Genomic DNA, 17,737 nt, shown 5'->3' on the forward strand with positions numbered 1-17,737 from the left:
TCCTCTGTTTCTGCTGTTTCTGGTTCAAGAGGTAATGGGTGTAGCTGTTAGCAGAATGTGGATTTTTTTTTTTTGCCTTATAATAGAGGAAATGTGATGGCATTGTCTTGCCCAGTTTGGAGGGAATCCTCCAAAAGGCAGCTTTTGAAGAGAGCCACATTCATTTCTTTCCTGCAATCAATACAAAGAACAAGTACTTGTGTTTTCAAACCTCAAACTTTTTACTGCAACAAATTTCTTTCCCTTTCTCCTCAATTTTTGGACCTTCTTGAAGGACACTGAGTGCTGGTGATTTAAAGCTTTTTGCAGTCTTATTTTATGAGAACCTGGAAGATGGACAAAATCTGCTTTTTCCTGTCTATAATCCCTTCTATTTTCTTCCTGCATGTTGAAATGATTTGATCCTTGGGCAGCAAGGTACCCTTTTGTAGATATTGTCAGTGTTACCTGGAAGCAGAGGCTGTCAGTGTCTATGTCCAGTATTGCGTGCTAGCTGTCTGTAGGAGCATGTGGAGTGGCTCATAGAAGAGCTGAAACTTCTTCAGTATTTTTTTTTTTTTCTAAAAAAAAGTACTGATATTCTGAACTGTGAACCAAGTACCTTCTAGAAATAGACGTGAAAGCTGGGTTTTGCTCTGGAACTGTAAGTAAGCTAATTTCTGGTAACAAAGACTGATTAGTTTTAGATTATGTGTATTGTGATGTCCCTCAGTTTAGTCACGGTCAGTCTAGGACAGGATGTCGTCCATCTTGACTCTTGGGCATGTATTAACTTAAATAAAGTCTAACTGTATCATTTTGGTGGCACGGAAGTCTTTATATCCAGCAGGAGAATAATTTCAAGCCTTAGTCTGGAAATCTGTCACTTTCAGAGGCTTTTTTTCCTAAAGGAGGGTAGTTTAGATGCCTTAGACACTTTCTTCAAATCAGCATGCAAGAAAGGAATTGCTGTGCATAAGGCACTAGTGGTTAGTGGTGCACGTTAACTTGCAGGATCAAATACTAAAGTTCACTGATCTTGTGATTTGGATTTTTTTTCCAGTGTGGCACCAGATCATCAGCTCTGCCTGATCTAAGCTCTATCTGTTTTGTGTGCATTTGTCAGAAGAAGGAGGGTGAGGCCAGGGAGTCTTTCCAGGTCTAGCACCGTTCAGTAATGGAAAGAGCTGAATATTACTGCAAAATGGTGATGAGAAAAACAAATGTTAGGGGAAAAAAAAACAACCAACCAACCCACACTTTCCAAGACTTCAGCCAGATTTTTTGTCTTCAATGGAAAGCAATCAGGCAGGCTTTATAAACAACTGGCTGGAGTAGGAGAAATGAACTTACTGCTTCCATTTTATATTTACTGATTTCTGAAACAAAAAGCCTGCTTCCTTGCTTCCTCGAGGTTGAAGTGTTTGCTGTGTGTGTTATATCGAGCATCACTGCAGTTGTGCATGTAACACTAGTTCGGGTAGGAACTTGTGAGGTTTTGACCTCTCAAGGGTAGAGAAGGCCCTGCAAGTGTTCCTGTATAAAACCTTTTCCTAAGTTGTGTACAGGGTCTTTTGATGATGGGACCACGACACCCTTTCACACTTGGTGTCTTTAGAAGTATATATCCTGTGAACTTTTCTAGTACTTTGTGTAGCTTTCAAGCTTATGGAATTGCAGACAGTCCAATAGAGAGAGATGTTTTCTGCTTACCTTACTGGATCTGAGCTGCAGAGGGAAGATTAGGTAATGCAGGAAGAACAGGGTCAGGAGACCCTCCAATGGTCTTGTGCAATACCTTTGCTGCATGATTTATTTATTTTTTTATCCTCTTTATACAAGTCATCTTCACTTTGTCTTGCAGCTTCTTTTTTCCCTGTGAAAGTGGGATGTGTGTCTTGCCCTAATGAGACTGTTTCCTGATAGTGTTGTTGTTTTGTTTTTGGTTTGTTTTTTTTTTTCTAATTTGTATGATCTGTAGCTTGGAAGAGGATTCCAGTCTCGTGACCCACAGTACTCAGTCTCCTGAAGATAATCCAGTCTACTGTGCCATCGCCTTCTCCAAAGAACATGGAGAAGTTGATATTGGAAAGGCCTGTTCCTGTGTCTAAGGTACTTATTGGTCTTTGGGGAATACTGTTTGCCTGTCTTTCTGTCACCAGAATTTGGGAGAGCCCTATCTGTTTTCAGAGGGTTTTCTAGGTTTTTTCTGGAACACTATGGAGGCAGGTGCTATTGAAAGTGGTCACCTTTCTGGAAGAGTTCTTCTTTCTGACCACAAGTAGCAACGTAGAGTCTTTTGGTGCCATTTTCTAATTAGTCGCCAAGTAGTCTTACTCTTTTCCTCTGTGCTTGGAATGGGGAAGTTTTATTTCAGAGAGCTTTTTTTTTTTTGTTGTGGGAGGGATATCTCCCATGAAAACAATCCAATTTTCTTGTTATTTATGGAGGCTGGTTACAGTAAGCATATGCTTCTGTGTGTTTAAGTTATCTTCTTGTAGGGCACTGCATTGAGCTTTTGCGCTCAGCATTGCACTGCAAGATTCTCCTTTTGGTGATAAGGATGTGGCAAATCAGAGTTATGCTGAAGTGCTTTCCTTTCTTCACAGTACTATAGAAACATCAACTGACCATTAAAATATCCATTTGTTGTGACCTTTTTCATAGAAGGGGAAAACTGGGATACCTGAGGATGGGATGTGTCTAACTGAGACATACTATGCTCTCTCCCCTAGTAACTGGGTCTTAGATATAGTGACAGGATCTCCTGTAGTCAGTGGCAGAACCTGTTCTTGGGTGTTAAAAGCTACTTGTTGCCATTACCCTGTTTGGTTTACAGGCAATATTGCTCTCTTGAAAATTGCCACCAGAGTGGTTTCTGTTCAGGCTTCCCTCAGAATAACTGCATGTTGAAACACTAGACTGGAAATAGATATGTTGGTGAAGGGAGAGAGACAAGAATAAGGACTTAATAGTGACATGATTTTTAGCTTTTGAGGGGGGGGGGGGCAATGATGTGAATGGGTGGTTTCCTATGTTGCAGAACTCTAACTTTGTCAGTCTCAAAAGATGCTCTGACCTTGTTACAGCAGGGCATGCAAATCTCTCTCTCACTTGTGGGTTTGGTTTTTTTACTCTTTATCTTCTCACCACTCCCTCCCCCCACCCCAAGGATGAAGTACCTACACATCCTTGCCAGAAGAAGCAAGATAGGAACTCATGCTCTCAAGCACCTGGCAAATATTTTCTCCCTGGTGAAAAGGACAATGGGAACTGCAAGGCTAATGAGAAGGAAAGGATGTGGATCCGCCCTGATACACCTAGCAAATGCACGTGGAAGCTTGGGAAACCCCTCTCTGCTTCCCCACATCGTCATACCACTCTGTAAGTATCACTTTTTATTTGCTGATTTTCAGTATAGTACTAATCAAAGTTCCCTCAGAGCCATGTGGATTTAACAAAAGGTGACTGATTTTAAATTGGTGCTGTTCAGCGTGTAGATGTGCTGGTGCTTCTTAATTTCCATGTATAAGCAAAGCTAAGAACACAGATTAAGCCCATAAGGGGCCTTGCACCAAAGATGTGAAACTACGTGGACTGAAATTAACTTATTTTAAGTAACCTGGCAAACAGTTTCCTGACTAGATGAAAGACTGCACTGTTAATGCCTTTTGTTTGTAAAATAGCTGACTCCGAGCAGTGCTAAGCTACTTCATGCCAGGAGGAAGTGCAGAGCACTCCATTCTTGCCTCAGCACTTGACTTGTTTTGGATCAAGGGCTTGATGTTTTGTGAATTTGTATCCAAGGGACATTCTTTTAAACCAAAATATTTAAAATAACTAGCCTGATAAAGGGGAGGGAGAAAGCTGGTTGAAATTAAAAGTATCAGAAATGCTGTATTACTTTTGTGTAACCTGGCTGTGGACCCTTCTGTGAATACACTGACTTTTTTTGTATATATATATACCAGGCCAGAGCCTCCGAAAATCCTGCCAAACATCCTGAATAAAGTTGGCAATACACCATTAGTGCGAATCAACAAGATTGGGAAGAAGTATGGGCTCAAATGTGAACTCTGTGAGTACTGCTGCAGGCAGAAAATCAAAAGAAGAAATACAGTTCCAGAAACTTGGGTAGTCCTGGTTAGTAGTGTCACGTAACCTGGGTGTAGGAGGAATGCATGTACCCTGCAGAAAATGATGAGGAAAATTCCTCTTTTTCTTTGGCAAATTTTCAGGTTTTTGGGATTTCATAATCTAAAACATCTTTCAATTTGCACTTCATGAGGATGTTTCCTGCAGCTTTTCCATTTTTGTAGAAAAAGTAAACCCTTTCATGGAAAAGTAATGTTTTAATTTTTAAAAAGCTGTATGAAGTTTTTCTTCATACAGGTTGCTTCTCATATTCAGAATATTCATTGGTGGGTGTAAAATGCAGATATGCAGTTACCACTAAAGATCGCTGAAAATTGTGAATAAACTGGATAAAACTGTCAGTGAATGGTTTTTTTGTTTGGTTTGTGGGGTTTTTTTTTAACCCAACCATATTGGAGATGATCTGGAGGCTCTGATCAGAGTCTTGAAAGGTGGTGTTTAACACCATTGAAGGGATTAATGCTGAGAGTACTGAAGTGAAAGTGTAGCCTGAACAAGGGAAGAAACTTCCGGTTTGATCAGAAACTCTTTGGCTGGAGAATGCAGCAGAGAAAAGAAAAGGCGTGTTGGTAGAGTTCTCTTCCTCCATGCTGCTGTCCCTTTTTATACTAATGACTGGGCTGTAATAAAGAGGAAAGGTGAAAGGAGAGATCATATTTTGAGGAGACTGAGAGAGTATGGGTTCCCGGCTTCTGTGGCCAGCATCAAGTAATAAACCTGCTGTGTTGTTGCAACCCGTAACAGTGGAGATGCTGTGAGCTGAATCACCATCTCTGGTGCTGTAAAGTAGGAAGGTGGATTGGGCAGACATGTTAACACAGTTGCTCTTGCAGATACACTGGGGATCAGCAGCATGTTTAGCAAAATGACTGCTGTTTGAGGTCTCTGGTTTCTTTGTTTCCAGTGGTAAAATGTGAGTACTTCAATGCTGGGGGCAGTGTGAAGGACCGCATCAGCCTGAGGATGGTAGAGGATGCTGAGAAGGCTGGGATCTTGAAACCTGGGGACACAATCATAGAGCCAACCTCTGGAAACACAGGTAGGGGATGGAGAGACCCTGGCAAAGTGTGGGGGGAAAGTGCCGTGGTTTTCCTGGAAGAGACAGACGAGATTGGAGCATGAAGACTGCAAGGAAGAAAGAGGATCCCTTCCTGCCTGCATGGTGTAGGGAGCAGTGCCTCTTCCATCTCGCACAAGGAACAATTCTGCAGCGTCCTGTGCTGACCAGAACAGCTGGGAAGGGGATCTGCTAAACTTGCAGGGGCTCTTTGCTTTAAAAGAAAGGAAGTGTTAGGCCACATTCACCAGGGTCTTTGGGTCCTAGTCAGGAATTAAAGTATGACTGAAATTATTGGAAATCAAGCACCAAAAGACAGGTGTGAATCTGGATCTTCACCTTCTGTTGGGGAAGTCCCATGGTCCTCTTTCCTATGCTCTGTCATGTGGTGTGGGCCTGGTTTGACAAACAGCCTTTCCCATGTGGTGCCGCTGAAATGGGAGATAAGCTGCATCCCTACAGCACTCTCTGCTAACACAGCCCTTGTGCACCCAGATTTCCAACAGATTCCACTTGAGTCAGCATCTGTTCCTTGGAGGGGTGGAGGAAGGAACAGTCCCACTACTCAGGGGCCAGGGCAGAGCATCAGTTGATCTGAGCAGACTGGAGTTAACTCGGGGCTCCTGTGTCACAGCTGTTGTACTTCTGTTAAGCTGCTCTACTGGTGGTGAATACACATACCTGGAATGTTCCCCCTTGAGCTAGTTAAATATAAAATTCACTGCATCCTCTGAGGAGGAATTAAATATAAAATATAGCTGGTTAAATATAAAATACACTGCTCCTCTGAGCAGTTCCTCAGCTGAGCTACAAGCTACTTCCCTGCCTGATGTGTTTGGGAGAGGTGCCTTGTCCTGTTCTTAAACTTTCCTGGGCATCCGTCCACTGTTGCCTTCTGATAGATACAGGCCAGGCAGATCTTTCTTTTGTTCTTTTGATCCAGTTTAGCCTTTATTAATTGAGGGACTAGGATGATGAGCTCCCAGCCTTCATCAGAAAACTGAGAAGTCATATCTGTTGCTGTTTGCTCAGCAGCTGCTCTGTGGGGGGTTCAGTGCAACTGAAGCTCTTGTGACTGTGGCTGTACCTCTTACCTGAGCAATGGCATGTAGTGGGAAATATGCACATATATATTGCATTCCTCCAGTATATGAGGTCCTGCTTTCTGAGTCACTACCTTATAAGTTATTCTCCTTACTACAGAATCCAAAAGATAAAAAGAAGGCAGAATTGAAGGAGATACAGGACAATTACTTCAGAAAGCTGACTCTTTTAATGTGAAAACAAAGATTAGGGCAGACAGTAAAATGAGAGAATTGGCATTTCTTCCAGGCTACTGCTCGGAGCTACTGAGTATGTTAGATAGGAGAGCTAATGTGTTATATTTTTTTTTCTTCTCTGCATCCCACTTCTTCCTCAGCCAAGGTCCTCTTTTGATGTTTGCTGCATTTCCAGGTCAGTAGCAGAAAGTATGAAGTGTTAGATTTCAGGTCTCAAAATGCTTTCTTCACCACGGACCATAAGGGAGAGTGCTAAATGGCTTCTCTTCACTCTTTGGCCTTAGTGAGGCCTTTACTGTCTTTTTTTTTTTTTTTTTTTTTTTTTTTTTTTGGTTGGGCATCCGTATTTCTCTATAATATACTGGGAAAAGTCAGTTTTTTGTGTTGTGGGTGGTGTTTTTTTGTTTTGTTTTGGTGTGGTTTTTTTGTTGTTGTTGTTTTTTTTTCCCTTCACAAATATTTAAACGGTACTTGAATTACTCCAGGTGTGAGTTATGCTCTTACAGGAACAGTTAAAGAATTTTTTTTTTTTACCTCTATGCAATCCAGTGCCATGTAGAAACAGAGCCAGCTTTGAACAAGCAAGCCTCTGTGTAGGATAAACTGTCTGTGAGGCATTGTCATGGGCACGTGTTGGTACTGTGCCTGGCACCAAAAACAGCAGGGAAGGTGCCATGCAGTCTGACCTCAAACACATATCAACTAACTTTGATCTGTTTAGCTTATCCAGCAGAGAGGTGATTTGATAGCAGGTGTAAGCCTCTCTTCTATGCAGAAGGGACTTCTGAACTTAGCTCTTCAGGTAGGCAGACGATGACAAGCTGGAAGGCAGAAATCAGGCTAGAGGTGCAGATTTTTAAAGTATAAATGAGGTGTCTGTTTCTTAGAGTTAAGGCACTTCACTGTGGTAGCAAGTTGACATAATGCATTAGAACCTCAATCACACGGCGTCTAAGTAACATCTTTTTAGAAAAGGGCTTGGTTTTGGCACATTGCAAGCTAGGGATTTAATGCAGAAGTGAGCCAATAGAGGCTCTAATGTTCTTCTGGTGGTATGGAAACGATTGCTCTAGTCTTCTTTACCTTAAAGCTCATTCCTTTCCCAAATTACTTCTGTAAAAATGAAGTGGGTGAGACAGGAGGAATGTGATTTGTGTGTGGTAAAGCTAGCAGTTTACACATGTCAAGTTTCTCCACCCTTAGCTAAACTTGCTATTGACTGTCATCCTCCAAGAATTAGCAGCATCTGTAAATCTGGTTCTCTCCGGTAGCCAGAAACGTTCCCTTTGCCACCCTTCTAGAGACACTGTACTCAAGCCTCTAGTGAAAATCTGATTAAAGCCAGGGCATGCCAAAGCTAGCATTGTGGTTTTTGGTCTTTGTTGCTCCTCATTGTGTGCTCTACGTGTCTTTGCTTGCTTCCAGGAATTGGGCTGGCCTTGGCTGCAGCAGTGAAGGGTTACCGCTGTATCATTGTGATGCCAGAGAAAATGAGCATGGAAAAGGTCAGATCTGCTTTTATTTTCAAGAATTTGAAAATGAGCATGGTTGCACTCGCAGAGTTCCTGGTGCAGATGAGTGCTGTGATTTTAGCAGTGGTGTAGGCTCTTGGCCTCCAAGTCACTGGCCAGGCAGAACCCTGCTGAGGGGCTGTTGCCAGTACCTGAAGAAATCCAGGCTGGCTAGCCATGGATGGAAAACATCTTTAAGACTGATCCCCACAGCAATGTCACTGGAAAAACTGTCAGAACTGTTTTAAAGACGAATGTCAAGGGAACTCGAGGCAGGTTACACTGAGGAGTTCTGGCAAGTATTTGAGTTGTGTCACCACAACAAAGGGGAAGGAAAAGCTGCCTGGTTATGTCCGCTTACCTTCAATGTGGAAAGTACAAAACATCCAGCTCTAGAGCAAGCCCTGTCCTGTGTTCCAGTAGGGTGGTGCTGCAGCTGGAGCCAAAAGAGGAGACATACCCCCATGTTTCACAGTTGAGGCAGCAAATCATGTTCAGCAAAACCACTTAGTTCAGATGTTTCCAGTGTTCCAACTGAAGGGCAGCAGCACAAATTAGAACAACATCCCCTGAAGGCCTGTACCCGTTACTTTCTCTAACCAGCTCTGGAGGGAGAGGTGCTACGTGGGCATTGCCATGTGCCATGCAGCACCAAAGATGTCCCTCCCCTCTGAAGACAGGCCTTGCCTTAGCTCAGTGTCATAAGCCTTCTTGCCCTCACAGCAGTTGAGTGATGCACAGGCCCATGGAGTACCTCCTTTGCTGCCTGTGTCCAAAGGACAAGGTAAATATACATAATTTACACTTAAACATAAAATACTGGGTTATAGCACTGTTGGAGTGCAGAGCATATGTGACTGGCATGAAAGGAGATGGTGTTTTACCTGAATGAGGCTTCTCAATATGTAGTAATAGTCCTTAAAGGCCTAGAATCAAAACAGGAATTTCACATCTAGCTCCCAGGCAGAGCTCAATTAAGATCAAATTACTTTAAGGATTTGGACTCATGGCTTGGTGATGTGAGGTTGGGATTTAGAACTGCTAAGGAGGGTGTTGCAGGCCAGGTGAAATGGAAGATGTTTAATTTCCCCCGCATCCTAATTAAGTCTCTGTGCTGGGAGAGTGTTTTAGGGTTTTGTGACCACCTTTGTTTGTTACAGGTGGATGTCCTGAGAGCTCTGGGTGCTGAGATTGTGAGGACACCAACTACTGCCAGATTTGATTCTCCTGAATCTCACGTGGGAGTAGCATGGAGACTGAAAAATGAAATCCCCAATTCACACATACTGGACCAGGTAAGAGCCAAGGTGTCAGAGGTGCAGGCATAGCATGGGAGGAGGTATTGCAGCCTTATTCCTTAGTGTCCTTAGCTGACTGTTCAACACCCTACATGTGTTTCTGAAGGAGAAGCTGTCCCAGGTCTGGAGCTGAAGTTGAGCAATCACCATGCTGTAGGGTATCAAGTTTTTATGGTCACTAGAGGACAGCAACGAGCCTGTATGTTCACAGAAACTGCAGAACATGTGGGTGGCTTTTTGCACTGAATTGGTACTCCTGTGTGGAAGAATGGGTGCCAGGGTCATGTTCCTGAGGGAAACTGTCCCACAGAGAGGACTGATCTTTGCATTGGATGGTGCTGGCACCTTAGAACTACTCTTAAACTAGGTCACTTAGGAAGGTTGTATCTCCCCTTGAGCATTCTGCATAGGTCCAGAAAATAGATGAAGGAAACAGTCTGGAAGGAGTATACATAGCTGTTGTGGGGCTTGGAGGGTGTTTGTCATGTTCTTGAAGTGCCTCACAATGTGAATTTTGTCTTTCTGGTCTACTTAATGGCTATTCTGTCTTTCAATAAAGTACCGTAATGCCAGCAACCCCCTGACACACTATGACACCACAGCTGAAGAGATCCTGCAGCAATGTGAAGGTATGTTTCTCTACTGCTAATGCCCTTTTCAGTGAGTCCCTAGTAGCCTTTTATTGTTAGGCTCTCGGAGACTGGGACCTGAAGTGGATGAGAAATGCATGGATTTTGATACAGCAAATCCCATACGTACGCTGTGTGTCATTAGAGAAGTACCTTATTTTGGTAATTGTAGTAATGATTTTTCTGTTCCATTAAAGCAGGATGCTTTGGTTTTCAGACTCCTCTGCTTGTGATTAGGTAGAGAAAGCAGTGATGCTTAAATTATCTCTAAAAAAAAAAAAAAAAGCCATAAGTAGACTGACATGAAAGAATAGGGTCATTTTTCTTTGATCACAAATACAGAAATAGGTATTTTTACATCCTCATACCAAATACTTCAGTACACTGGAAGCTTCCTCACTTGGCAGTCCTTGTGAGTACAAAGTGCTCTGTGTTACAGTTGTTACCAGTAAGACCTCTTCACTTTGCAGGAGTTGCTTCTGTATTAGCTCTAGGCAGCCACCTTGGAGTACCAGAAGTGACTGAGTTGTGGCAGCAGAGGGCTTTAGCTGGACTCACTCAGCTAAGGAATTGATTTGAGAGCTGTTGGAGGCATTAAATGTGATCCTGCAGTCTACTGTGTAGGTACTTGCTACAGATGGTAGAAGGAAGTCATAGAGAAGGCTACTGACCTGCCTTATAAAACAGTACAGTTTCTGGTGGGACCCTCTAATAAGAAAATCTGCTGTTAAATTCCCTCATTAAGGTGAGGACCATGTGAAAGGTTCTCTTCCTCCCCCCTAAAAGTAACTAGCTGTTCAGAGGATTGGGTTTGGCTTGTCTTTCTGTGACAAACTTTCTTGAAGTTTGAGTTAAAATGAGTATACTCTAACAAGCTGCTCTCCCACAAACTGAGAGTCTAGGTGAGCTCTAGCTTTAGGCTTCTTGCTTGTATTTACTTTTCCTCATGGTCCTGACACTGTTCAGTTATCTCTGCTTGCTGGGGTGTTATTCTTTTGACTCGTAAGCATTTGTTTTTGTGTATGAATTAGTGACCTTTTAAAAATGTTGGGTTGTTTTGGTTTTTTTAACTAACAAAGCTGTCCTGTGGATGCACCAGGGAGACTGTAAGTGGTGGCAAAAGGATGAGCTATCATACCTGCACTTACTCTGAGTGCTAGTGACCAAAACAGTCTTTCACATGAAGATGAGAGTAGTTGTGTTAACAGTTCTCTCAGTGGATGCCTATCTGATGCCCTTGGCACTCATTCAGTAAATTAATATAATGGGCTGCTTATTTTAAGTTACATGATGAATTATCTGTGCCAGCAAATACAGTAACAGCAAAACTACAAGTGTCAGCTCTATGGGCCACCTCCAGATGTGTCCAAAGTACCTTATCTTGCCCTTTTCTCCTACTTTCTGCATTTTTGTTGAAAAAAGTCCACATTTAGGTTTAAGTGGGTTTTTAATCCACCATTCGGGGAGTTTTCACAACTGCCTTCTATCCCTCACCTTTTAACAGGAAAAATAGACATGCTGGTGGCTACAGCTGGCACGGGAGGTACTATCACTGGCATCTCCAGAAAGCTAAAGGAGAAGTGTCCAGGTTGCAAAGTAAGTGGCAAGCCTAAAGCATTTCTCTTTAGCAGGGTGGACCTCAAACTGCTCCACTTGGCATGTCCCATTTGTTGCAAGCCTGCCCTGGGTCTCTATGGGAAATTCTTCAAGGCTGTCAGTTAGAAGGTAGTTCTGAGCAGCTAGGAAGGGTTTTCAGACTGTATGAAATAGTCATGCTCTGGTCTCACTGGTGACCAGAGTTCAAGTTTGGCTCAGCAGATGAAAACTGGCTCTCAGCTCCCTTCATGGGGTGTCTGAGAAACTTATTTCTCTGATGTGTACTGCAGCCTTGTGTTTCCTCTCTGACTGTGCCTTCACTAACTTGTCTGGAGCTGCTGAGGCTTTACCCAATGAAATTTTCTCTGCACACACCAGCCTGTGTGCTGTTGGTACTGTGTTTCAACTGTGAATAGTTTCCTACACGCACAGGGAGTGGTAAACAAAAGAAAACTTACCTGCTTACACTTATTGCAATATGTATTGGCTGTAATGGTGCCTGACATGTGAGTGAGGACAATCTTCCCTCAAGAAAACCCTGTCTTCTGTTTAAACTGAGCAAAACCCATGTAGAACAAGGGGTGCCCCTCAGTTAGTGTCCACAGCCTGAGGAGACAAGATAGGTTGCCAAGGGGCCAGAAGCAGTAAAGCATTTTGCTCACAGGGAAGGTGAATGTTGACAGGAAGAAATGAATAGGAGATTAGGTTGCTGTCAGCTTGGCTCTGTGTGCCAGTGTGACACCAACAGCTGTAATGAGGCCAGTGCTCCTGACCAAATAGCTGTGTTCTCAAAAGCAGTGTGCCATGGTAACCAAAGTGGAAACCACTTCTCCAGATTATAGGTGTTGATCCTGAAGGCTCCATCCTTGCTGCACCAGAAGAATTGAACAAGACTGACAAGACAATGTATGAAGTGGAAGGAATTGGATATGATTTTGTCCCCACAGTGTTGGATAGATCTGTAAGTCATGCTTCTTGGTTTAATGACCTTTGTCCTCTATTGGGATGGAGAAGTGAGGTGAAAGGTGGAGGAAAAACATGAGGAAGTATTTTTTTGAGCTAAAAGAGGAGGGTTAGCAGACAGAAATATTTGTGTTCTTTCCATCAGCAAAAGCAGGCTTCTGCACTGGCCACATTAATTCTGCAATGCTAGGTGGAAATGCTGTGAGCAAATAACATTCTCTTAGAACACAATACTTTTTCTAAAAAAAACACAACAACAAACCAAAACAAAACACAACAACAAACCAAAACCAAACCAACCCAAAACAAAAAAACCCCACCCTCCAACCTACCAATCAAAAAAACCAAGCCCCCAAACCAACAAAGCACCCGGTCCCATCCTGGCCAGAAGTGGCATGACTATATCCTGAGCAGAGCCTGTGTCCGGGAAGCCCTCCCAAGAGGAGAGGAAAATGTTTGCTCTGTGTGGCTGCCTCGCAACAGCCTGGTTTCACAGAGAGGTTTCAATAAGGAGCCTGTTGTGCTGTGTGATCATCTTACCCTGGCAGAACAAAACCAAAAAAACCCCCAAACCCCAAAAAACAATTCACCTGGCATTTGGAGAATGGAAACCCAGGCATGTGGCTCAGCAGGGCAACACCAGTTGTGTAGTTCCCTTAGCCCTCCTCGTTTAAATAGACACTTGTTTCTGTCTTCCTGCCCCTTCCCAGACAGTGGACCAGTGGTACAAGAGCAATGATGAGGAGTCATTTGCTTTAGCACGCATGATGATCCGAGAGGAAGGACTGCTGTGTGGTAAGAGCAAATGTGAATCCTTTGGGTTTCTCTGAATAGTATGTGGGAGGCTGAAGCCTTCTGAAGTGGAAGGAGGTCTCCCTGATCTGCACAAGTTGTCTTTCTCACCCTGGACCTCTACTGTTCTCTTCCTCTCTTTCATTCTTTCTCATTTAACTTATGGTTTGACAGTTTTGCCTCTGATCTGCATTTTGGCAGGTGGCAGCTCAGGCAGTGCCATGTCTGTAGCTGTGAAGGCAGCCAAAGAGCTGAAGGAAGGTCAGCGCTGTGTTGTTATGCTCCCTGACTCTATCAGGAACTACATGTAAGAACCTGCTTGTTTTCTCTCTGGGAAAAGGGTGAGGCAGTGCCTCAGATCTCCTTATAGCAGTGGCAAGCTGAATACATATTGCTTATAGCACCCAGTTACCCAGGCAAGGAATGTTTGGGGCACAACTTCTGAGGTATCTAGAAAGGATCTTACATGGAGTAGAAAGGAGCTTAGCTCTCTGGAAGATGAGCTCCTCCTTGTGTCTGACTTCGGTATATAACCATCACTGGTTAGCATCTTTCACAAGAAAAGACTTGCTTTCACAGTTCTATTTACTGAGGGACCATTGGTATTACCCTGTTCCTGGAAGGGTGCCTGTAAGTCTGCCTGCTCTCTCTGCCTATGTCCACAGCAGAACACAGCACTACTGTAGCAGCAGCTGGTGTTGGGGTGAGTTCATAGGTGGAAGTGTGAGGGCTTTGACCTGTGCTGAGAAGCTTCTCTCCTACTGCATTGAAACATATCCCAAAACGTGATGTTTTTAGCTGTGTTTCCTGACTTCTGTTGCATCCAACACAGTACTAGACGACTGTGATTCTGTGATTAGAAACTGCAGACAGACCTCACCTGAGTACAGGTTGGCACTTCTCCATTCCAAGCTGTGTCTCTATTGTATCGCAAGGAACTGATGCAGTTGAAACTATTTCCTATGGGATTCCTTTTTCTTCCTATGAATACTTCTTAATGCCCCTGGCTGATAAGCTTGGATGGCAAATGACTGTATGTTTTAGTTGTTAGTGGTAGTGAGCTGTAAAGAGTTGTCTCTGTGTGCTACTAGGTGTACTGTCAGATGTTCAGCCTGCTAGTGAGCTCTGCACTTCCTCATGCTTTCTAGGTCTAAGTTCTTGAGTGACAAATGGATGATTCAGAAAGGGTTCATGAAAGAAGAAGACCTTGTCAAAAAACCTTGGTAAGTGTCAGATCCGTTTGGATTTTTATGAGTCTATTCAATCAACTTTATGGCAGTTGTTAATTTAAAGCTCGTTTCAATTTACACTGCTTCCCTTGATTTAGCTTAGCTTTCATGCTATTGTGTTGATGCATAATTGCAGCTATTAATCAAATCTACTTAAATGAGTTGATATCCTTCTTTGAGTTGCATGACAGCAGAAGAAAACTTGGTACTTAACGTTTTGGGGTTTTTTTCTGAAATGGGTTATATCTGAAATAAGAAAGTAGTTTGCAGAGAACCTTTCTGAGATCAGAGCTCTTGAGTGCAAAGCACTGTAAGTCTACATAGGTGAAAGGGGATCTTCCCTAAATTGCTACCTATAATGACTGTAAATATGGCTAGCTCTTTGAGTAGAAGCACATTTTCTTTGTAAGATAAAAATAATGAAGCTAGGGAGATTAGTACTTTCCACTAACTATCTGTAACCTTGGAAAGTAGAAGAAATGAGGAAAAGTTTCAGTCTTAAAGATTTCTCACACTTCAGTGACTCTCTGATTTTCATTCCTGTACTGTTGAAGGCCACTGTACATGATCAACTGGTTCTGTTCTCTCAATAAGACTTGCATGGGTTTGGTTTTTATGTCATCCCCAGGTGGTGGAACATCAGTGTTCAGGAACTAAGCCTCTCTGCTCCCCTCACTGTGCTTCCAACTGTTACCTGTGCAAAAACTGTTGAAATTCTCCGGGAGAAGGGATTCGACCAGGTACCAGTTGTTGATGAATCTGGGTATGTCTACATATATCACTATTCATCCATACGTATCACTTCCCTTCACAGGTCCCAGGGAATGTATTTTAAATGCTTACTAGAATAATATTCTCCTCTTGCTCATCTATCTTCTGTTAAAGTAACACAGTTCAGAAATGTCAGTTTAAATGCACCAATGCTGGACTTAATACACTGTCGTGCCAGGACTGTCCTGCTCTTTACATAATAAGCATCTAATAATTATTACTCCATACTTAATGTGTCTCTTCAGAATAATTTCATTGTTTTTTATAATAGCTGCTTAACTTAACAAAGCAAAAATTCCATATTTAAAATGAACAGCCCCAAACCTACTCATCTGCACCACAACTTTCACCCAGTTTCTTTGGAACACTGCATTATAGTGCAATGTTTTAGTGACCACTATGAACTAGGGTGTCTCCAGCAAGCTGGTATGCCTTATTACCTTGTGGGGCTCCTGTGGGACAGGCTGAATAATGAGGAGCTGCTCAGTTACTCTGTAGTTACAGTGCTAGCTCAAGGGATTAATTGTTGCAGATCCTTGCAGTGTCCTTGTCGGAAGGGAAATGAGCAGAATTGAGACAAGTATGTCTCTGGCTCTGTTACAGCTTTCAAAAGGACAGATGAGGGTGTAAAACAATGAAGCTGTGCTTTTCAAAAGCTCTCTCAGTTGCAAGAACTGGAGATACAAAATGTCCTAATGCTCAGAAGGGCCAGACACCCAGGGCACCTGCTGATTTCTGTGTGTCTCCTGCAGAGGCACAGAATCCAAATATACTATCAATAATGTTGCTTCATTTCATGAGGCAGTGGAACTGACTTCTCCAGGCTGGCTGAGAGTGGTTGCTTTTATCTACAGGAACACCTGAGGCTTTTGTGTTGCTTATCCCTATCTTCTCTCTCCCCTTCCCCAGGGTGATTTTGGGCATGGTTACCCTGGGTAACATGCTTTCTTCACTGCTTGCTGGAAAAGTTCAGCCTTCTGATGAAGTCAGCAAAGTAATCTACAAGCAATTTAAACAGGTAAGCAACTATATTTTACAACTCCTCATTTGCTGGTTTAAAGTACTGCTATAGGTGTCCTAACACTACAATGGCATCAGGTTGGGTGAGGTTTACCTGGGACCACACAGAGCAGCTGTTACTAAGCGCAGACATGGTCTAAACTCTGTCCTAGGTTGCTCAGTACCTTCCAGGTTTGTGTTGTGGCTCTATACTGTGCTGTTCCATTAATTCAACAGGCTTTCTTCTAGCATGCTTGTCCTTTCCTCCTTCCCCCAAAACCCTGGCACAATGGGCAATGTAACTATCCAGGGGAAGGGACAGGGAGATGTTGAAATAGCTAAATAATTTCTGTATTGGCTAAAAACAAGCAGCTGTTTGCCTTTTGTATCAGTTGCCTTGCTGAAACAGGGAGGTGGCTGCCGAAAGCTCATGCTGTCAAGATATGTGAATTTTGATGTTAGCCAGTTTCACCTGCCCTTCCAATGTGGTGTGCCAAGATACCACAACTTCTCAGCTTTGAGTGCTCTTCTGAAACTCATAAGTATTGTTGCTGTTGCTTTGCTTCTCTTACAGGACAAGGATTTTGTTTTAACATGGAGTGCTTGACTTAGTTTTCACTAGGCTTTTAGTTTCAACGCTATCTCCTAGTAGATGAGTTGCTGTATTCTGGAAGTATGTGTAATGCTTCTGTTCAATCTGAAAACTACGAACTCCCTGAGACTGAGAAAGGATGCTAGTTCTTTATGGACAACTGTAAATATATTTTTTTCCTTCCCAGACAGATAATCAAGCATCAGGTGGATGTGTGGTGCGTAAAAAAAAACCTGCTTAGTTCTCCCTCATTTGGGCACCTTATGAGTTCCTGGGGCTGGTGATGTGCAATCATTTCTGTAGTTACACTGGTGGTAGCCAATTCTCTGTGATTCTGAGGTTGGGGCTTTTTTCCATGGTCAGCTTGAAGTTTCTGATGACTCTTCAATAAAGAACAGCTTAACTGTTTCTTTTCTCTTTAGTTCTGACTTTTTTCTTGGTGGGGGATGGTTGACTGACACAAAAGTGGTGATATTGCTAACACGCTAACTAAAAGCATCATTCACTGGTTATTTTCTATTTGAGTTAATGATTTAATGGAGAAACATGTTTAAATGCACATAACCTCGGAAGTATTCTGGATTTTGCTTTTCTTACCACTTTTAGTCAAGCTTATTTGGTTTGTATACTGGTGAAATTGGGAAAATGAATCATCTGTGTCACTGAAATTACTTTGGATGTACTATTGCACCACATCATGCATCCATAAAAGATGCAAGCTGGCTTAGTAAGTGACTACCAAGGCAAAGCTATCTTTTAGCAACACAGGAAGCTTTGTTTGGTATGATTGCCAAAATTATTTTGTGAAGATCCCTTAGAATGGAAGAGTAATGGTTCTAGCTTTCTTCTTAAAGTCTCCAGTAGGATAGTACTCTGGGGCTTTGAA

The 17,737-nt window shown here is 42.7% G+C and overlaps 1 protein-coding gene across 1 annotated transcript; it reads left to right on the forward strand.

The window, feature by feature from the left end:
* Window positions 1-2,049: 2,049 nt before the first annotated feature.
* LOC104518739 (cystathionine beta-synthase) lies at window positions 2,050-17,068 on the forward strand (the record flags this gene model as incomplete). The annotated part of the gene is made up of 15 exons (XM_010166559.2): window positions 2,050-2,091; window positions 3,152-3,363; window positions 3,951-4,057; window positions 5,039-5,173; window positions 7,897-7,976; window positions 9,143-9,277; window positions 9,840-9,909; window positions 11,414-11,505; window positions 12,341-12,466; window positions 13,179-13,263; window positions 13,462-13,567; window positions 14,409-14,483; window positions 15,118-15,252; window positions 16,170-16,278; window positions 17,039-17,068. Coding segments are annotated over exons 1-15 (1,539 nt in total), but the record flags the coding sequence as incomplete, so codon positions are not given.
* Between the last annotated feature and the right edge of the window lie 669 nt (window positions 17,069-17,737).

This window comes from Antrostomus carolinensis, unplaced genomic scaffold, assembly GCF_000700745.2.
Source record: "Antrostomus carolinensis isolate BGI_N321 unplaced genomic scaffold, ASM70074v2 scaffold39094, whole genome shotgun sequence".
In the NCBI taxonomy this organism is placed as follows: Eukaryota; Metazoa; Chordata; class Aves; order Caprimulgiformes; family Caprimulgidae; genus Antrostomus; species Antrostomus carolinensis.